This window comes from Otolemur garnettii, unplaced genomic scaffold (genome assembly GCF_000181295.1).
Source record: "Otolemur garnettii isolate 467f Iridium unplaced genomic scaffold, OtoGar3 scaffold00089, whole genome shotgun sequence".
Lineage (NCBI taxonomy): Eukaryota > Metazoa > Chordata > Mammalia > Primates > Galagidae > Otolemur > Otolemur garnettii.
In genome coordinates, this window is record NW_003852484.1 from 2,830,100 (window position 1) to 2,852,034 (window position 21,935).

Genomic DNA, 21,935 nt, shown 5'->3' on the forward strand with positions numbered 1-21,935 from the left:
AAAAAAAAAAAAAAAAAAAAAAAAAAAACCTCCCTCCTAGAGGGTCTCTGCTGAGAGGCATGGTCAGGCCCTTCCAGGGAGGGGCAGAGAGTACAGGTGTTTGAGCCTGAGGATGAGGAGATAAAAGGGGTGCTGTGGGGACTAATTCCCTGCGGGGTGCAAGATGGAGCAGAGTAGGGGACAAGAGGCCTTTGCTGGATGCACTGGCATCACTGGGTTATTTCCTTGAAAGCCTTGCAGCCGTTCAAGCATGGGTATTATCCTCTTTCACACACATGTTGAAGAAACCGGCAGGAAGAAAATAATCCTGCTGTAATCTTCCAGACCTAGAGAAAAGCAGTTGTAGTAGGAAGGGAAGAGGCAAAGGGGCAAAGGTCTTAGCATGGGAAGGACACCCAGGGGCCTCTAGTCCTCTGGCTGTCACCCTAGGAGAGGCCCATCACCCTCACCTTTGGAACCTTCACCTGCCATTCCAGGACTCCACCCCCAGGGGAGGGATTCTGATTCACATGCTTGTGGTCAGGAAGCCCTAACCTAGTTCAACCTTGCATTTCTTAGATGAGGAAAGTAACTCCAAGGTCACTCCCCTGCTCAGGGATCTGTGAGGAGGTCAGCAGCTTGGTGACACTTTGATTACTCAAGAAGGAGATAGGAGGAAGGTGATGAGGGCTGGGCTAGGCCTCAGGGAATCCTTGGGCTTCCCCCATAATAGGAATTTAATGAAGCAAAGCTAGTTTTCTAAAAAGATTTCTAAAATCTAAACATTTTATTGAAGAGCTAATATGTTAACCTAGTCAAAAGTAGGTACCCTTTCCAAAATTAGTTTTGGTTTATTTTTCTAGTCTATGTTAAGCTAGTACAAGCAAATATAAATATGTATTTTCTATTTGCCCTCTTTTTTACACAAGAACCAGCGTGCTATTAACCTGGTCTCCACCTTGCATTTGCCACTTAACATTCCTGAAGATTTCTCCATATCAAAACCTAGAGAAAATCCTCATTCTTTTCTACAGCTGCATAGTATCTCATTATGAAGATCATTTCCGTAGTTTATTTAAGCAGCCTCCTGTTTCTGGATATTTGGTTGTTTCCTGCCCTTCTGTCATTTCAAAGAATGCCACACACAGTGAACAATCTCGTACAGAAGTCACTGTGGGCAGGTGCAGGTGCCTCTGTGGTCTATTTTTGTTTCTCAACTATCTGCGGTGAAGAAGCAGGTTTGATTTTTCAATTTACAGTCTGTCGCAGATGGATACTTATGTAAAATTCAATAAAAATGAATTACTAGGGAAATGAATTGAAAAACAACATGCAAAATATAAGCCCAAATATTTTATTAGGCTCAACACACATAAAAATTACTCTGTCACATTACTGTGAAGATTTTTCAACACTGACTCTCCAATTTCTGCACTGTTCTTACCATGAAGCTGTTATAGGCTGTGAATCAATGCTGGTCTATGAACTGCACTTAGAGTAGCTGAAGGCTAGCCTCCCAGAATTAGGTTGTTAGGTCAAAGCGTAAAGGCATCTGTGGCTTTGAAAGATATTGCCAGGGGCCAGGCATGGTGGCTCACACCTGTAATCCTAGTACTCTGGGAGGCCAAGGCGGGTGGGTTGCTTGAGCTCACAAGTTTGAGACCAGCCTGAGCAAAAGCATGACTCTGTCTCTACTAAAAATAGAAAAACTGAGGCAAGAGATCACTTGAGTTCAAGAGTTGGGAGGTTGCTGTGAGCTATGATGCCACAGCACTCTACCCAGGGTGACAGCTTGAGACTCTGTCTCAAAAATTAAAAAAAAAAAGAAAGATATTACCAGGTTTCCTGCCACACCTATAGCAGTCTATAACAGAGTCCCTTCTCTACCCCATCACCAAAAGACTGTATTATCTAACTTGGATTTTTGCTGAACTGATAGGTGAGAAGAGGTATCTTGAGCTAAGTTTTAATTTGTGTTGCTCTTATTATGAGTGAGAAAAAGTGCTATTCATATTTTAAGCCCTGTTTGTATTTATTCCTTGCGTATTTTTTTTTTTCTGGACTGTTGATCTTTTTCTTCTTGATTCCTAGAAGTTCCTTATATATTAGGAATGTTAGTCCCTTTCCTGTGATATGAATTGCAGATATTTTTTCTAGTCTGTCATTTCCCTTTTGATTTTGCTTGATATTGTTTCTTGGGGGCAGAGGGACATTCAGGCATTTGTGATTTTAATATAGTCAAATTTGTCAAGCTTTTCTTTGATGGCTTCTGGATTTTGAGTCATAATTTTCCACTATAAGGTACAGATTCTGCCCAAATTTTCTTCTAGTGTTTTTATGATTTTATCCTTAACATTTAAATCTTTTATTCATTTGGATTTTTTCCTAGTATATAAGACATGAGTTATGGATCTAAATTAATCTTTTTACAAATGGCTACTCATTGCCCCAGCTCTATTTATTAAGGTCCCTAAGTTGCCACCTTTATCATTAAAACTAATTTTAAACCATTTGGGCTCATAATAGAAAAGGCTCTATAATTTGTCAGTTTTGTCCAGAATACTATTACAAGGGATATTAGCTTTCAAGATATGATCTATAACTTTGCATTACTGGAGCAGAGAAAACTCTGAGTAACATAAATACAATATACATTTACTGAAAAACCCCACGGGGCTGCTTACAGCCATGAGGAAATTGAGAGAAGTGGGCACTGACAGAGAGCCCTTGGTGAGACTGAGTGTTTGTATTGCAGGTCGTCTCCTCAGCCTGCCTCCGGGAGCCAAGACTGCTGAGGGGCCCCCCATGGTGGCCATGGGACCTCTGGCCATCTCACTGTTGCTGCCCAGCCTCACACTGTTGGTGTCCCAACTGTCTAGCTCCCAGGATGTCTCCGGTGAGCCCAGCAGTGAGCAGCAGCTGTGTGCCCTGAGGGAGCACCCCACGGTGGCCTTTGAAGGTGAGAGTGGACTTCCCTCTGGTCCTTGTCTGCAGTGACTATGTCCTGAAGGACTTAGGTCAGGTCTCAACAGGATCTTCCTGGCTGTTGGAAGTATTTGGGAGGTTCACATCCTACAAGGTACTGAGACTCTTCCTCTGGTGATAGATGTTTTAATAGCTTGCAATAGTGGGCTGGTGGGGTCTAGTTTGTGTCTCCTTTATCCATGCTGACTTGACTTGAGGGAAAGGGAGTCTTTGGGGGGGGAATTCCTTTGCCAGAGAATGAAGCTGTGGACACTGTGGGTCAGATGCCGCAGATTTGGTTGGTGGTCTTGGCTTCAGCTTTTCTGGAAGCATAGAGTCCATTCCTTGGCTTCTCCTGGAGAAAGAGTGAAGATGACTCACTGATTAGGAAGTGGTTGGAGCTCTCTGGAAAGCTTCCTTTTGCTCTAAGATGGCTGATGCCTGTCTTTAGAGTCTGAAAATCCTCAGCCAGAGGGGCCCTGATGACTCATAATTCCTTCTTTTTGTCAAGGGAGGGCGTGAGAGTGGCCCATTACAGTGTTTCCCAAACTAGGATTTGTGAATCACTGGACATACCGGACACGTTCCAAGGGGTCCATAAGTTCTCCGTAGGAGTTCTGCAATCAGTATATACATTTGATGATAATCTAAAAGGCTAAACAAATACCAGAGCATCTTAGATATTCTCTCATGACCTATTACCAGTGTGGGGGGCCCTGGTTGTGTTATGATCACATTAATACTTCAAGATCCACCACCTACATGGCAGCTTACACTGGGGTGCTCAGGTTCTTAAGTCTGATCAACACTAGCCTGTTTTCTCCTCATAGTAACTCTGTTAGGTACACAGGGCAGGGAGACTGTTATCTCCTTTCACAAACAGGTAAACTGAGGCCTGAGGGTTGAAGAGACTCGTCAGAGCCAGCCCTCAACATTGGTCTCCCTCTGCCCATGGCAGGGCAAGCAGGGGCTCTGCTCTCTGATGCCATGCAGGCCACGCTGTGGATCCTACACCACAACCACAGCCGGGCAGGATGGAGCCAAAATGGGAAAATCGGCCAATGGGTTCAAGGGCTGGCCCAGGATTTGAGGGGCAGGAGGGGTCATACTACGGGTGAGTGCTGGCAGCTGATAGGTGGGGAGGCTGGGGTGTTTTAGAAGAGTAGGATTCCCAGCTGTGGGCTGGTTCCCCTTGGGGAGGAAGGTTTCCAGCTGTCTTCTTGGCGCTGCCTTGTTTGAGCTGGGATCCAAGGCTTTGAAGGCTTAAGTGGATTAAAGTAAATTAACAATGTCCTAAGCCTACAAAACTCGTGCACACCCTCAGACTTCTGATGGCTCCTGGAGAGCTGGTGGCTGTCACTGAAGGGAAGGACCAAGTGGGGGACAGAAGGAGCAGATTCTTAGGGCTGGCCTCCTCACATCTGGGCCCCTGTGGCCATGCCTAGTGAAACATGTACTCTCAAGGGCTTTGCAGGGACACTACTGGCCTGGCTAATTCTGGGGGCAAGGACAAGGGCAGGAGACCAAGGCAATCCCTGCCCCCCCACCCCCGGCAGCTCTGTAGTGGGGCTGGAGAGGTGGGAGATGCCAACCTGACGTGCCTGGGGTCCTTGAGATTATTTTTGATTCTCAGGTATGAATCAAGTGGATCTGACCTCCCATTCCACCCTCGTACAGAATGAAGGGATACCACCCTCTTCCTCTTTCTGACAGCTTTGGGTTTTCCTCTCCATTCACCAAATATTTAATGGGCCCTTTTTGGTGCTAGCCACAGAAGGGGACACTATGGGGTTTCAGAGGCAAACAAGGGTTTCCTTTGAGTGCTCGATTATCTAGTATTGTTCTTTAAAGGTCATTGCCTTTGGTCCCCCAGCCTAGCTGGCCCTTGAGCAGGACCAGGACTGGCTCTCCCATCTCTGCACATCCCCTAACACTGCTGAGCACACAGTAGGGACACCATCCATGTGGGTGGGCTGTGTTCCAGAGAAGTTGCCTAATCCAGCCTGGCACCAGCCCCCAAATTCCAAGACCCACCGCATATTACACTTCCTTTCTGACTGATCTGTAGGCTTCTAGCCTTTAGCTGTGAGTTTCCCTCTCCCCTGACATCTGACTGATCTGTGAATAACCCCTAAGTACCCTTGAGGAGCTGTCAGTTGTAGAATCTGACTGCCATTCTTCTGTTCTGTAAGGCTAAATTTTCTCCTTTGCGTTTATTTTGAGGGTGGCCCACCTGTTTCTCTTTAGCCTGCATATTGGCCTGTTTGCCACAGTGTCACCTTTCCAGGTGGCAGGGAAAAGCCAGCCTGGAGTTAACACTGGCAGTGGTTAATCCACAAGGCGGGTAATTGAATTGACTATAATTAAAATCACAGGCGCGTCATGGAGAATGTCATTTTTCTCTTAAAGTCTCCGTCCAAATCTTTCACTGCACAGAGAGCTCAGAACGTGCTTGGTGTTTTAAAGACAGCCTTCCCTCTGGTCCCCTTTGCCTGTTCAATAAGAGGAGGCTGGCTCCTTTCCCGAGCTTCCCTCAGGATGGTGGCACTGTGTTTGGCCACGTCTCTCCCCTTGCCCCTTCCTCCATGCCCTGCGGGTCCCTGGAAGGGGCCCACCCGCAATGCCTCCCACTTCCCCATTGTCACCCCAGCTTCCGCCCTGTTTCCTCCTCTTCTCTCTTCCCAGGAAAAGGCCTGAATGAAGACTGAACTGACAGGTCCCCAACTGACAAACCAGTTATATCACCTCCCCCACATTCAGCCACCCACATCTGGAATATCCCTGTCAGAAGGAGTGGAAGGAATTGAAATTAACCTATTTGCTACTGTTAGGGAGCACCTGGTCTAAAGGGAACAGGCAAAGCCCTCCTACACACACACACACACACACACACACACACACACACACACACACAAACAGAAAAGACAAGCACATTCGGAGTGACAGTAGCATACACTGTGAACGGAACAGAAAGGACAGAGAGAATGTGGAACAAAGAAAGATCACGGGTGGGAGTTGAGGGAGGAGAGGTTCTAATCTAGGAAAGCTTCCTGGAGGAGGACCCTTGGTTTCATTTCTAAGGTAGTAGAATACCAGGATTTCTGAGAGTGGCCCAAGGTCACTGCCAACCAGACTCCAGATCCACTCCCTATGCCCATATTGCCCAGATGCCATAGCAGCTATGTGGCAATCCTTGCCAACCCATTGTCACCTGCTGGGGGCAGAGACAGGCCTCAGTGGTTTGTTTCATTTTGCTGCAGAATTTCTTTCTTCTTTTTTTAATCATGCCTATCACAGTTTTCTGAAAAACATCCAACTTGCAAAACCTCCAGTTCTCCAGGGAGCGATTAAGTGTTTGCCTGTCGTGCAGAAATGAAGGGCTGCTTTTACTCTGTAGTGGAGGGATAATGAGCAATGATTTATTTTCCTTGGATTACACATACATTCACACACACACACACACTCTCACACATACTCTCTCACACACACTCTTCTCCTCCTCCCTTCTGGGCCCTCTATGAGCCAGTGTGGGGAGAATGCACAGCACTCACATTTCACCTTCCTCTTTGCCCCCCCTGCCCCATGGCTCTCTTCTTACAGGAGCACTAACCAGGAGTTATGGGCTAAGATGGGAGAAGTGGGTCTGTAGCAGGAGAGAGGAAAAATCCAGAGGCTGTGAGGTCTCCTCTCTGCTCACCCAGTCCCTTTGAAAGGCCTTGGCTGGGAAGAGCTTTCCTTGGACACAGGGACAGCCACTGAACTCCCACCTCTGCAGAAACTTGTCCTGAGAATCTGATTCCTCTCATTCAATAGTAGAGTTGAGGATTATTCATACATTCATTCAAATGCTGATGGCTGCTGGGATGGACCTGGGGATCCAAGAAGCAAGGTCTCTCCTGGCCCCCACCAGGGTAGACACCCAGCATGAGGGGCTAGAATGACAGGAAAATAGAAGACCATGGGCGCCCTTAATCCTGGCTTGAGGGAGGCAGGGATGAGGGTGAACAGGAGTACAAAGGTTTGCAGGCTCTTATGGGTTGGATTTGGGAAAGTATGTAGTGTCATCTGTCATTTAGCGTGACTGGGGCAGAGAGTTTAAAGGGAGTGTAAAAGTTGAGGCATCATTCCTTCCATTGATCACTAAATAATTATAGTGCCAGATATTTAACTTGAGAGGACAGCAGGCCAGAACCCAAAGGCATTTGAAGGGATTGGGGCTTTTCCTGGGGAAGAGTTCAGAGCTGGAGGGTGACATGTCCACATTTGCATTTGAGAAAGATCTCTGGTTGCTCTCTAGGAAATGGACTGGAGGGGCAGGCACAGGAGGCCAGGCTGGTTAGGAGGCTGTTGGCACCAGTCCAGGCAAGAGATGATGGCAGCTTGGATGGGGGTGGGGTACAGTGGGAGAGAAGTGAGTGGATTTCGGAGATACTTTGAAGGTGCAACAGGATTTGCCAGTGCCTATTGATATAGCTGGTAAAGGCCTGAGGGTGTCAAAGGCGATTTTACGATTTTACGTGTCCCTTTGCAGGGTTGAGGGGAGGGTGGAGTTTCCTCAGAGGTAGGGAGTATAGCAGGAATAGCGGCAATACCCCTTGTCCCAGGACCACACAGACATGAGCAGGTAGAGCCTCTGCCGCACTTCACCCCAGCTCTCACTCCTCCTGTTCTCTGGCTGATGCTGGTGCAGCTGGGAGCCTGGCCCAACAGTAACGAAGGGGTTGCCTCTCCCTCCACCAGATCTGAAGCCGTGGGTCTCTAACTTCACCTACCCAGGAGCCCGAGATTTCTCCCAGCTCGCTCTGGATCCCTCCAGAAACCAGCTAATCGTGGGAGCCAGGTAATGAGATGCAGGAGTGTCGGGGACTCGAATGGGGGAGCTTAGAATTGGGTGGAGGGAGTATTATTCTGGATGAGACCACTTCGGGCAGGCCTGTGTCCTGGGCCTCGTCCTCTCTACCAGGGCCTTTCAGTGTGGGAATGTCTGTCCCCCATAGAAGGAAGCATGTGGTGGCTGGGTGGGGTCAGGGTGATCTCTAGACCTCCTGAGTTCAGCCACCTGCATACCTCAGTGGTTAGCAGTTAGTGAGGGCAGGACCCCTGCTGGCCACCTCCTGGTCCTGGCCCTGCCTTGCTGCCAGGACGTGCAGGTTGCTGGGCTCCCTGGGAGCTCAGTGCAGAGAAAGTGCCCAGGAGCCCCCTGCCGGTCAGCTGGCTGCCTGCGCCCAGGGCAAAGGGGGCCACGTGCCTGTTTTATGAAGACCTCACTTTCTTGTGGCCTGACTCCTTTGGGCCACTGTCCCAACATGGTGTTCAACAAACAATACTCTCCAGGGAGGACTTGTGGGAACTTTCTGGGGTGGACTAGAAGGAGAACATTCCTCACAAGTCATAGACCATCAGCTCTGGTAGGGAAGGATGCTTGGTGGTGGCTTACTCCAGTAGGTCTCAAAGGGTGGCTTCCTGGGGGAAGGGCCCAGCAAGCCCTCTGATGCACACTCAGGCTGAGAATCCTGGTCCAATCCAAACGACCTCATTTAAACATGAAGAAGCAGAAGCCTTGAGAGGGGAAGGTGACTTTCCTAAATCACACAGCAAGATAACAACAGAGGATGTAGATAGGCTCCCAGGTCTCTTAACCCCAGGGCTAGAGTTTGTCTGTTGGTCTGTCCATGTTATCACCCTTGCCTGCTCTAGCATTTTTCAGTTCTGTACCCCAGAGGTTCTGACCCAGAGAGTCTCGAGTTGGAGGGGGTGGCTGCTGGGTTGCACACTTTCAGACTATGCTGTAGAGAACCGACTGTGCCCTTTGGGCTTTTCTTATTGTCCCACCCTGCATTTGCTGTCTGAAAAGGAAGCAAGTCAAGAACAGAGGTCTGGACTAGAATCTGATGAGCTGGGTGCTTGTTCTGGCTGGTGTTGACCTTCCTGTGAGCCTCAGTTTCCATATCTATAGTATCTATACAGATTGGGCTACAGTCTGTGTTCCCAGCTTCACAGGGCTGATGTGAAGCTGAGGCTGAAAGCATGTTTTTTTACTTTTTAAAAATTAATTATTTTGTATGAGTATTACGTGTTTGGTATGGCAGTGAAAAGCAGGGCCACCTCCTCACACAAACAGGACCCCTCTCTGGAGATGTGCTTTATGGGGAGATTATCTATCCTCCATACACAAGTATACAAGAGGGTGGACTCTATTTTCCCAACAGAGGGTAATTGTTTTACCTTCTATTTTGAGAGGATTGTAGATTCATGTGTAGTTGTAAGAATGAACACGGAGAGATCCCATATTCTCCTCACCCTGTTTCCCTCAGTGCTAACATCTCACATAAATGTAGGACAGCATTTCCATCAGGAAGCTGGCACTCATGTGATCCTTTCACCTGATTCTAATTTCAGCAATTTTATACGTGCACTTTTTGAAACCCAAATGGTAGCATCTGAAGACTCCACTCTGAACCTTGTGAAAGCATTTTGAAAGCTGCCATTCATTCTGGGCCTGTCATGTGCCAGGCACTATTTTATGTACGATTTATGTAGTAAATCAGCTAGTACTTGTAGTAAATGTCGTAAATCACACATGTATTAAATAATCGAATACATGTAGTCAGTGGTGCATGCAGTAAATCATCTCATCTGCACAGTAACCCATGAGGTGTGTTCTATGATTACCCCTACTTTGTGGGCCAGAAATTGAAGTGTGGAGAGGTTAAGTCACTCTGTGACCATGATCACACTGCTCTTCCTGACTCCAGGTTGCTTTCCTTCCTCTTTTCTTCTGCCTGACATTTTCTTCCCTTCTTCCCAGCCTCTGGAATTCAGGCCAGGGAAATTTTTTTATTCATTCATAACCCTGCCTTGTTCCATAGGGTGAGTTAGGCTACAGAGATTTCTCTCTGTTCTCATCTCCCAGTTCCCAGAAGAGCTGACTGCAATTTTGTGATGAATGATTTTTGATGGAATAAAAATGAATAAAGTGATGCAATGTTTCCCCTAATTTTTTAAAGCTGTGAGCAGATGCCTATGTTACCTGAGCAGACAGCTGGGGCAGAGCTGTAAGCTGAAGCTCATCAGTCCCCAGGCCAGGAGGGAGGGGAGACGGGAACTCTATTAAGGACCTGGGGAGGGGACAGGGAGGGACAGCAGAGGCCTGGACCAAGGTTACCCAATGAGGCCCTTGCAGCCCCAAGACAGCAAAGAAGCTGAGTGGGGTCTGGGCCTTGAGCCAGAGAAGGAAGAGAAGTTTCTCTATCCAAAACATCTCCCTCACCCTGGGATTCATTCATCAGGGCCCCGCCTCTTCCTGGCCCACTCCATGACCTCCTTCTCCTCAGCGTAGCAGAGATAGGCCAGAACTTTCTAAAGTGATTATTCCTAAAAAGCTCAGGAACCAAGACAGGAATGCCAAAAGAAGATGCAAGAAAGAAAGAAAATTCTGGGACCAGGCATGGTTGCTCATGCCTGTAATCCCACCGCTTTGGGAGGCCAAGGTGGGGATGATGGCTTCAGCCCAGGAGCTTGAGGTTACAGTGAGCCACGATGGCGCCACTGCACTCTAGCCTGGTGTTAAAAAAAGAGAGAGAATTCTTATGTAAAACCAAGAGTTTTACATCTGCTCGACATTAACAAACCTTTTAATGTGCATCACACCACTCCCCTGTGTCCATGGTTCTGTGAAATAAGAAAGACAGGCATTGGTTTCTCAGATGCAGGCACTGAGACTCTTGGAAGGCCCCCAGCTGATGGCTGAGCTTGGATTCTCCCTGTCTCTGCCACAGGGTCTGTTCTGTGAACCCAAAATCACCGTCCTGTTAGACTCCAACCCAGTGGTTCTGCCGCTCTCATGACTCCCAAGTTCTGAGCTTACGTGTGTTGGCTTTCAGGTTCCAGAGTCCTTGCAAAGCAATTGCGACAGTACCTGACCCTTATGAGTGTTCGGTAGTGTTGATAGTATTATTATCAGTAGTATCATTGTTATTATTATGTAAGGTTTTGAGCAGCAGCCTGATTAGATGAACACAGGGTATGAGGAAGATGAGTCTGGCAGCCCTGCAGGTTGGACTGTAGGGAAAGGAAAGTGAGGTGGTGGATGGGGTCATTTGGCTAGAGGACACAGGGTGGTCCGGGGAGAGGGCCATGGAGAGGTCAGATCCAGAGTCACTGACTATAGGAGGGACTTCAGGGTACTCAGCAGCCCAGAGAATGGAGCCAGGAGAGATGGCCAGCCTGTGTGAGGAAGGGGTGTCCAGGTAGCAGGCCAGGGAAGAAGGAAGCTTTAACAGAACACAGGCTCCACAGTTGCAAAAGGTAAGGTCAGGGATTCCTCCATAGGCCTGCTGGGTCAGCTGAGGGCAGAGGGCAGAGGGCAGAAACAGTACGGCACTTGGCTGTCTATAAAATGGAGTTTCCTAGATGTCCTCCCAGGGTTCGGTAAAGATTAAAGAGCACATGCAGGTGAAGCTCTTCCTGCAGTCAGCACCCAGGCCTGGCACCCAGGGGGCCTGAGCCCTCAGGCTGCTTCCTGGGCTCCTGCCTGCAGAACCAGTGTGACCTGCGGCTTCTGTTTTCACAGGAACTACCTCTTCAGACTCAGCCTTGCCAATGTGTCCCTTCTGCAGGTAAGTTTGCTTCCCCCCCCCCCCCCGCCAAGGTCTGGGATTTGGGAGCCGGAGCAGGGCACCACCAGTATGGAGATTTAGAGTTCATCTCTGGGAGGGAAAACATGAACTACTTGCTCTTCTCAGTGGCCATGGACTCAGACCCTGGTTGTCAGGGTAACTGCAGGGAAGATACCCGCCAGTGGGGAGAGGCCCCCACATGTGTGGAGCCACACGCAGGGCTCTTGCAACATCCAGAGGAGTGGCTGGGAAGGAGGGAGGAAGCAGGCTGGGGCCACCAGCTGTCCTTGTTTGCCTGAGACTGAGGGGCTCCCCAGGATGCAGAACTTTCAGTGCTAAAACTGGGACAATTCTGGGCAAACTGGGATGGCTGGTCATCCTAAGCCCAGACCCTACCTCCTTGGCGGGTGGGAATGGGATTCTGAGTTTGAGCCTCTAGGAAAAGGGTGTTTCTGGTTACTTTCCTCAGCCACCCTGAGTGATCCTACCCTAACTCAGCATTTTCACTGAGCTGTGATTGATTTATTATCTGCTGCCAAGAAGGACTCCCAAAGCATAATTCCCTAAGTGCTCTGAGAGGCATTTTAATGGGACTCCTTGATCCAGAACATTTATCCCAGATTGAGAAACAGATGCCAAACCATTTCTGCAGAGGCTGAACATTCTGGAGAAAGGAAGGCCATCTCTTCTTCAGTGAGGGGAGAGACTCAATTCTCATGTCTGGGAGGCTTCTTGGTCTTCCAATGATCAAGTGTTCATTGAACACTTATTGTGCACCAGGTCTGAGCTGGGATTTGGGGACCATAAGAAAAGCAGAGTCTCTGCCTTCCAGGAAGAATGATGAATGAGGTATAGAACCTAATTAGGAGCTAGGAGTAATTAAGTGCTGTATTGTTTGGCACTGAATTTCACTGAGACTGTGAAGTTAGAGAAGGGGAGACCTCCTTGGGGAGCAGGTGCTACATTCTATGCTAGGGTCCACACTCCCCGGGGCCAATTGTAGCTCTTGGATGGTTGCTGGGGGTGGGGGTGGGGCAGTAGAAGAGAGAGAAATGGCGTGCCTATTGAAGGGGAGGTGTGTGGAGGAACTAGAGCAAATTGAAAGGAAGTGCCATTTATTGATTTCTGTCCTTCTGTCCCTCTGTCCATACCTTCACCAGCCAGCTTGCCTGCCCACCCAGCCAGTAGCTAGTGATACCTACTAACCCCCAGGTCCAGTCCTAGACATGGTACTAGGTATTTGAATTCCAAAGGTGAATCAGACCCATTCCCTTGTCTCAGGGAGCATGCACATAGAGACCACATATGATTCCCTTTCTTGGAGGGGAACAGTGTGCATGTTGCTGGGATCCAGGCTGCAGAGAACCAGGGGAAGTTCCCAGAGGCAGCATCCAGAGGTCTGTCAGCTTGATTGCAAGCAGTCAGCCCACAGCCTAGTTTCCGGTTGGCATCTATAGAAAATGAAGCTAAGATACCAAATCCAGCAGGTCAGGGCTTAGTGCAGCCAGAGCAGAGGAGGTTCAAAGTGGGTGGAGGGAAGTAGACCCAGGGGTCCTACCCTAAGTGCCAGGAAGTCAGCTTTTTATTTGGTTCTCTTGGTCTGCAGATAAAGGTCTTCTGGGAGGGTGAAGTGCTGAAGAAGGAAAAGCGGAGTAATGGCAGTGCTGGGGGAAGCACGGGGCAGGGGTGGCCAGAGGCCCATCACATTCTTTAGAGGTTTCCCAAAGAATCTTCCCTTGAGCTGGAGCTCAGAGGATGTGTTCGCTGGGCAGCGAGGGAGGAGCACAGAGGTGTGAAAGAGCATGCCTCTTGGAGGAGCAGGATTGGGGGTGTGAGTGTGGTGAGGATGTGAGAAGAGGCCCAGAAGAGAGAGAGGCCACATTGCAAGGGGTCTTCCTTGCTGGGCTGAAGAGTCCGTATTTTATTTTGGAGGCCATGGGGATCCATTGGTGGGTTTTAAGCAGAGAAGCAGCATGACCAGATTTGGGTCACCTGGCCCAGTGCAGGGACTGAATTAGTGCAGTAACCACTTAGCTGAATTGCAGTAGTCCCTGCAAGTGATGGGAGGCCTGAAGGGAGGCAGCAGCAGTGGGGATGGACAGAAGAAAGAGAAGGGCTCTCAAGGTGGCAGGATCACTCAGGGCCAGCATTATACAACTCCAGGGAGCCCAAGCACATTGTCTTCTGTATGAAGGTGACCCGGGACACTGGGAAATTTGGCAGCCCTGGAGGGTTTAGCTCTGCTTGGGCCATGGTGGTGACAGTCTAAGCTTCTGGCTTACACAGCTGGGTACCCTGAATCAGTATGGGAAAGAGCAGCCTGACTCTAGGCCTCTGGCTCCCCTACAGCTGCCAGAAGGGGAGCTCCCCAATAGCAGAATCATTGGGGAGCTTTGACAGACACCGGTGCCTGTGTCCCACCCTGAGATTCTAACTTAAATACTCTGAGGTATAGCCTGGTTGCTAGGAGTTTTAAAAGCTCCCAGGTGATTCTAATGGGCAACTAAATTTAGGAACTACTGCTCTCAATGTCAAGAGCTTTCATGTAGATGGTTGCCCAGCTAGTTTGGTCTGCCCAAGCCTCCTTGGCAGCTGACCCCCAGGCATAAGTGATATACCTTATCTTAGGACTATTAGGACTCTGAGCTTGATGACTGAGTTCTGGGGTTTGATTCGTCCAGCTCAGTGTTGATCTAGTCTCAGCCATGGGCAGATATCTTATGGCAGACCAAAGCTCACGCTTGGAGAAGGGGTTCAGAGGCATTCCCTGAAGAGCCGTGTAAACCAGGCATCCTTAAACTACAGCTCATGGGCCACATGCAGCCCGCCTAGGACATTTATCCAGCCCGCCGGGTGTTTTTGCCACCTAAGCTGCCTGTCCTGCTTAGCAGCCGACTTGTCCTGGGGTCCACAGTCTGGCCCTCCAACAGTCTGAGGGACAGTGAACTGGCCCCCTGTTTAAAAAGTTTGAGGACCCCTGCAACGATCCCCAAGAGCACTGGGAACTGGTTTGAGTATCTCTTCCAGGTGTTTCTTAGGGGCTTGACCTCAGGATTTCAGACTAAATTCACTGTGACAGAACTAAGGAAATAAATATAGGTTATGTCCCTAAGAAAATAAATATACCCACCCTTAGGGGTACCATCTGTCCACAAAGGCAAGAGAACAAGCAAGACACTGGGGCAGACCTTGGCCTCCAGTGCTCAGGGCCAGGTCTTCTGTTCTGTTGTCCGGCCTGGTGAGAAAGCCCTGACTTTTGACTATAAAAGCCTGACTTCAGTGATCACCTACCATTGCCCTCTCTGGGGGCTTTAGAGTTCCTGCTATGAGGTTGGATAATTAAGTTTGTGAACTCATCCTAGAAAAAGGGCTACATACCTCATTGCTGAATATCACTCTGGTTGCCAGATGGCCAAGGGGAGTAAGGTGACAATAGTGATGTTCAGCAATGAAGTATATGTAGCACTTTTCCAAGGATGAGTTGACAAACTTAATTGTCAGACCTCATAAGACAACAGCTCTGAAGGCCATTCCAGAAAAAGAGTCCCAAAGTTTCTTTGAAGGGTGGACTAGGTGCTGATCAGGGCATTCCTCGAAGGTGACCACAGTGACAGTCAGCAATGAGGTATGTAGTAATTTTTCTAGGATAAGTTCGAGAACTTAATTATCTGTCTTCTATAAGCTTTTAGTTCTTAGTGTCTGATGTCACAAGTGGTTCACCAGCTAAAAATGAGCTGCACCACTTTTCTGATGGGCGGTGGGGCCAAGGACCCCCAGCCCAGTTTCCTTTATTCTCCCTGGGGCCTGGGGCTACACTTGGGTTATAAAATGCCTCACAATGGAGCCAACTAGTCCTCCTATTTGGCCTCAGGGCATGATGTAAGCAAACTTAAAACACCACAGGTTTTATTGATAGTTTAGATAATTAACATTCCGTAAAGAAAAATCTAAATGCAAACAGTTTGCAAACCAGTGTCCATTAAGGGACTGCTAAGTACCTAACCCCTATTAAACAATTTATGTAAATGACTATTCCTTAAAGAAAATCGAATACGCAGCTGCTTTCCAATTCTCTAAGTGTTGAAGTGGAGGGTGGGTTTGGCTTGGCTAAGAGCAGATGAGTGCTGTGTGTTGGGGAAGTGGGCAAAATCCAATCAGCACACCTATGATAGTTATTTATCAGTGTAACTTAATAAACTGGTCTGGGGAAAGAAAAGGAAGCCAGTGATCAGCAGTGTCGGGGGCTGCTGAGAGGACCAGTGTGATGAGCCATCTTGGATTTGGCAATTAGCAGCTCATGAGCGACCTTTGCCAGAACAGTTCCAGGGGACAACCTGGCTGGAGGCCTAATTGCAACAGATTTATGGTCTTGGGTTGCCAGATGTCCTGTGAGGCAGAAATGAGGACTGTTCTGCAATTTGTATCAGGACGAATAATGGGGCTTTGTTTGGGCCTGGGCAGACACTGGGGGCAACTCCTGGACTCTCTTCCAGCCTATCTCCATCTCGTCCAGTTCTCCAACTTATTCTAAGCTCAAATCTGGCAGCCCTGGAGGGGTTTGAAACTTAGACTCCACTGAGAGGTGGGCTTCATGCTCAGGAGCTGTGTTGATGCTCATCCATCACCTTTGGCTTCCAAGTATCCAAGGGAGTTGCAGAGTCCACAGACACAGGTGTCCTGCCTGCTCCCTCACCCGGTGGGAAGCCACACAGCTACCCTGTTACTCAAGAGGGCCTTCCTGGAATTTCTCAGACAGTTCTCGTTTAAAGCATTCTGTGTGCCGGATTGATCAGACACGTCTATCTTTACTCCTCCACAAAACCCACTGAAAAAGAGTGAGTAATTTTAAAAAGTACACATCCACAGTGACAAAGAGAACAAAAGAGACGTCAGTGGAGAGGAGATTAAACACATTCTGGGGAGACGAGACGGAAGGTGAATGGAGTGATGAGGCCTGACTTACAGAGCAGAACTGCTTACAGAGGGGAGGTTGGCAGAGAGGCACCGAACTCCCCAGAAGGGCCCAGACATTGGGTGTCAGGTACTGTGGAATGTGAGGGTGAGTACAGAGACAAAGGGGTGGATTAACTAAAATTCTCTAAATTGAGAGGTTAGAACCCTGGTCTCCTACTTGAAGAGTAATCCCTTCTTCCACTTTCCTTCACCCTCCAAAAGGAGACTGAAGACCCTTTCTCCAGAGGCTCACATGACTCTATATTTTTGTTTTTGAGACAGAGTCTCCCTTTGTCCCCCCTAGTAGAGTGCCTTGGGGTCATAGCTCACAGCAACCTCAGCTCAAGAGATTCTCTTGCCTCAGCCTCCCTAGTAGCTGGGACTACAGATACCAGCCACAATGCCCAGCTATTTTTAGAGACAGGGGTCTCACTGTAGCTCTGGCTGGTCTTGAACCTCTGAGTTCAAGCCTGACCTGGAAGGGCTACATATTTAGGGACCCCAGGAAGAACAAAGGGCACTGCTGGGGGTGGGGCTGGAACAAAGAGATGAAGTGAAAGTTTACTTTCCCCTTCCCACCCCCAGGCAGGAGATCAGAGGAGTCCTTGCAGGAGAAATTATCTCCAAGAGACCAGACTTCTAAAATACACCATGGAGGATCTCCCAATGAAAAAGCCACCCCACCTAGCACTCTGAGAGAAACCCATCAGTCTACACAAGCCCAACCCATGGAGTTTCTGATGAGCTGATGAGTTTACTCCTCAAGCAAGCCAACAAATACACATTTTTATCATGTAAAATTTCACAGGGACATGAAAGTAGAGAATAGCACATGAAGCAGGTTAAAAGCTTTAGCAGTTATCAGCTCATGGCCAAATGTTTCATCTACGACTCCCACTGCTTGGTCCTGAACCATTTTGAAGCAGACACCTCATGAAATCCATACATATTTCAGTATTCATTTCTAAAAGATGGGAATTTTTCAAATGGCCTAAAATTAATAATAATTTCATATCACTAAATATCCAATGAATGTTTAAGTTTCCTTATCTTATAAAGTCTTAAAACAATTTTGGTAGTTTCAGTCAGGATCCAAATAAAGATCCATACATGTTGCAATTTGTTGATATGTCTCTTACATCTTATTTATTTTATTTATTTATTTAGAGACAGAGTCTTACTTTGTCATCCTCCGTAGAGTCCTATGGCGTCATAGCTCACAGCAACCTCAAATTCTTGGGCTCAAACCATCCTCTTGCTTCTGCCTATAAAATAACTGGGCCTACAGGTGTCCACCACAATACCTGGCTTGGTTTTCTACTCTTAGTAGAGATGGGTTCTCACTCTTGCTCAGGCTGGTCTCGAACTCCTGAGCTCAAGCAATCCACCCGTCTTGGCCTCTGGGAGTTCTTCTTATGTCTCTTTTAAACACTGTTTCATCTTTATCTCTCTTGTGCAACTTTTTTATTAAAGAAGCCTTTATAACTTCTTTTATTAAAGAGTTCATTTGTCCTTTAGCGTTCCTTAGGGTCTGGATTTTGATGATTATAATGCAATTGTCTGACATAACATGTTCCTCTTTGTTCTGTATCATCTGCAAATTGATTGTTAGATCTAAAGACCTTGTTCGATTTAAACATGAAGATTACTTGACAGGTGTTATTGTGTACTTTCCTTAGGAGACATATAGTGTCTGATATTCTCTTTTTTGATGTTAGCAATGACTGATGATCATTTCCTAGATCCCTTAATTCTTTGGGTGTTACAATGTATTAGCTGGGCTACTTCTACGAAAACAAACATTTCTTCATCTACTACTTGATTACCTTACTATTTGGTTACCTAGTCATATAGGAAAGGTAGGATAATTGTTTGATACTGTCTTTATTGACAGTTTTCAAATAATAAGCTGATTTGCTCATATCTTTCAGTGGTGGTCAATTAATTTATCTTTTATTATTATCATTACAGACTCATGGATTGAAACACTGTTGATGTATTTCAATCCATTGCAATTACCTCTCATCACTATCCCATCTTCCACCAGTGTGTGTGTGTGTGTGTGTGTGTGTGTGTGGAGGGGGAGGGTTCTTCAAGTTGGCTTCTGGGTCGTTACCACCAGACCATAATCATCTTTGATTGCATCCTTGCTATCTGATATGAACAAGTGTTCCCAGCTCAGTTTGTGTGTTTGCTGACCCAAGCCTGGAATCAGCCATTTCTCCAAGAAGTCCTGGTTCCTTTCAGTGGGAAATCATTAATGATTTGTTTTTAAGTATGAATAAATAGGCCCATATCACCAAACGTTTGCGGAAAGCCTCTAAGTGAAAAAGAAGACCAAAACAAACAAGCAAACAGAATTAAGGGAAAAAAAACTGTAAAAAAGGGACTATGCAAGAAATACAAGAAAACATTTTTTAAAAAAATTAGCATCTTCTGAGAGAGATATAAAAATATTTTATTTGTAAAGTAATGAATTTTCCCAAGTTTTGTCAAGGAGCTGCTGAAAATATATTTCAGAAATTAAAAAAAAAAACTAGGGATAATTTAACAAATAAAAGTAGATAAGTTAAAATGAACAATACATTTAAAGTATGGAAATTAAAAATGTGATTGGGAAAATAAAAACTGAATTGAAGGCTTACAAGATAAAGTTGGAGAAAAATGTACCAGAAATTAGAACAACAAAGACCAAGAAATGAAGAAAAGATAAATTAGAAAACTAGAGAATCAATGCACAAGAGCCAGCAATGGATTGGATTCATGAGAATTCCACAAAAGAGAACAGAGGAAAAGGTGAGGAAGAAATTCAGGATGAAATAACATAAGAAAGTTTACCAAAACAGAATACAAGTCTTCAAAGTGAAAAGGTTGGGTGAATTCCCAAAAGAGACCATACTAAGGCACATCAGTGTGAAATTCAGAAGATCCTAAATGTTTCCAGAGCCTAAAGAAACTGAAAAATAATCACTACAAAGGATGGGGAATCAGACTCCTCCCTAGCAATGCTGGATTCTAGAAGACTGTGGAGGAATAAATGCCTTTAAAGCTCTGAGTGAAAATTATTTCACCCTAGAATTCTGTATCAAAACTATCAAGTATGAAGAGAGAATAAATCAAGAATTTAAAGCATTGACCTACCATGTTCCTTTTCTTAGGAAGATACTGGAGATGTGTTCTACCAAAGTAAGCAAGTAAATCAAGAAAGAAGGAAACATGACATTCAGACAACAGGACAGGCAAGAAGGTAAGTTCCAAGTTAACAGCTGGGCAGGAGTCTCAAGAGCGACCAGTACACGAGGGTAGGAGGCGGGAGGTTGGGGGATGAGGAAGAAGATGGAAACTAATAGATTATCTGAATAATTTGTACGTGTAGTTAGAAAAACAATGTTGAGAGGGATTTGTAAGCCCTGTTGGATATTTGGGGAAAAAAAATCAGTGATAGGTACATGCAAAGCAAGCAAATGAAGAAAATCAAGACAATTACCCAGGAAAAACAAAAAGTGGTTCAGGAAAGCAAACGTCATCAGAATACAAATATTTTGTTGATTCTCTGATGCACATGATTTTACATTTTAATGAGTCTGAAATTGGGATGTGTCTTTCAGTTATAGTCACCCTGGACCAGATGCAATCCTGATGTCATTGCCTGCGCAGGCATGAACACAGCCATTATTCTGGGAATAATGTGTGACATTTCAGTCCACAAACAATTTTAGGATCATATGAAGAAACATGAGTTCCGTTTTGTAAGAAAACCTACAGTGGGTACCTTCTGGTTAGACTAAGAAAGTGCCAGTATCTGAACTTTCAGGATGGGGTGGATGGCAATTGTGGAAACCAGAATGAAAAGCTAAGAATTGCTGCATCAGGCTGGCACGGTGGCTCATGCCTCTAATTCTAGCACTCTGGGAGGCCAAGGTGGGTAGATTGCCTGAGCTCAGGAGTTTGAGCCCAGCCTGAGCAGGAGTGATACCCTGTCTCTACAAAAAATAGAAAACCAGCCAGGCATGGTGGTGAGTACCTGTAGTCCTAGATACTCGGGGGGCTGAGGCAGGAGGATCTCTTGATCTCAGAAGGTTGAGGTTGCTGTGAGCTAGGCTGACACCACAACACTCTAGCCTGAGGAGGGGTGGAAATTGCTGCATCTGACCAGGTGAGGTAACTGACACCGGTATTCCTAGCACTTTGAGAGGCAGAAGTGGGAGGATTGCTTAAGTACAAGAGTTTGAAACCAGCCTAAGCAACACAAGACCCCCATTTCTACAAAAAATAGAAAAATTAGATAGTTGTGATGGCATGTGCTTAGAATCTCAGCTACCCAGGAAACTGAGGCAAGAGAATCCTTTAGCCCTAGAGTTTGAGGCTACAGTGAGCTATGATGCACTCTAGTCTGGGCGACAGAGTTAGACCCTGGCTATGGATGAATGAATGAATGAATAAATAAATAAAAGAATTACTGCATCACTGACACCTGGGAAGTCCAAAGAAATGATACATCAAAGTAACAACAAAAATGAGCACTGACAGCTCTGAATAGAAAAGTGATTCAGAAGAGATGAATGTTGAATTTAAAGGTTTAAAAGAATAATTTTACTTGCATTTTTATTTTTTGTTTGAACAAAAAATGGTTGTACAATATATATGATACAAACATATATCTTAATAAGAACACTTCTGATGTGTTTACACTAAAATTTTAATTAAGAAGAAAATTTGATTGGCAGTGTATTTTATTTCTTAGTGGTTCATATTACAAATCGATGGTATCATACATTCAGTGAAATCTGGGGTTCTCATTGGCAGCAGTGAACAATTTTTACATATTCACAATAATGTCAATAATGATATTGACTGTCATTTAAGATGTAATTATAGTGAGAGGATGGCAAGGGGAGGGAAAGCATGTGTGCTGTGGGGTGGGGTATGTGGGAAAAATCTTCACCTCCATAACAGGAGGTCAAAATATTGACACACATTTTTTGAGAAATTGACTTATTAAAAGCACAGAGAAATGTTACAAAGAATTAGAAGTAATTGTCCTTTGGAAATAGTGTTGGGGTGTGGAAGGAGTGAGTCACTGGTGTTTTTATTAATAATTTTTTAGGCTGGGCACCTGTAGTGCTCAGTGGTTACAGCACTGGCCCTGTGCACCAGGGGTGGTGGGTTTGAACCTAGCCTGGGCTTGCTTAACAAAAAAAAAGAAAGAAAGAAAGAAAGAAAGTAATAATAATTATTTTTAATGCTATTAAGCTTTTTAAACTCTGTGTATCATTACCTTGATAAAAATAATTTTTAAAATAAATTAAAATAAAATTACTCAGAAAAGCTTATTCTGTGCTGTTATCTTTATAAATATACATATTCTTTCCAGGCCATGTCGTCTAACTTTTGGTTCAACAAATCTATTCCACGTAAGAG

General features: G+C 46.1%; 1 protein-coding gene across 3 annotated transcripts in view; it reads left to right on the forward strand.

Annotated features, from left to right (window-relative positions):
* Window positions 1-21,935, forward strand: part of SEMA5B (semaphorin 5B) — a 118,091-nt gene that overhangs the window by 76,413 nt on the left and 19,743 nt on the right. For 2 of the 3 annotated variants that reach the window (XM_023516288.1, XM_012808422.2), the window contains 3 exons: window positions 2,735-2,938; window positions 7,684-7,783; window positions 11,516-11,561. In XM_023516288.1, the coding sequence (XP_023372056.1) occupies window positions 2,785-2,938; window positions 7,684-7,783; window positions 11,516-11,561 (300 nt within the window). In that variant the 5' untranslated portion in view covers window positions 2,735-2,784. Of the gene's footprint in view, window positions 1-2,734; window positions 2,939-7,683; window positions 7,784-11,515; window positions 11,562-21,935 lie in introns of those variants that run through there. The other variant, XM_012808421.2, reaches the window with a different exon arrangement.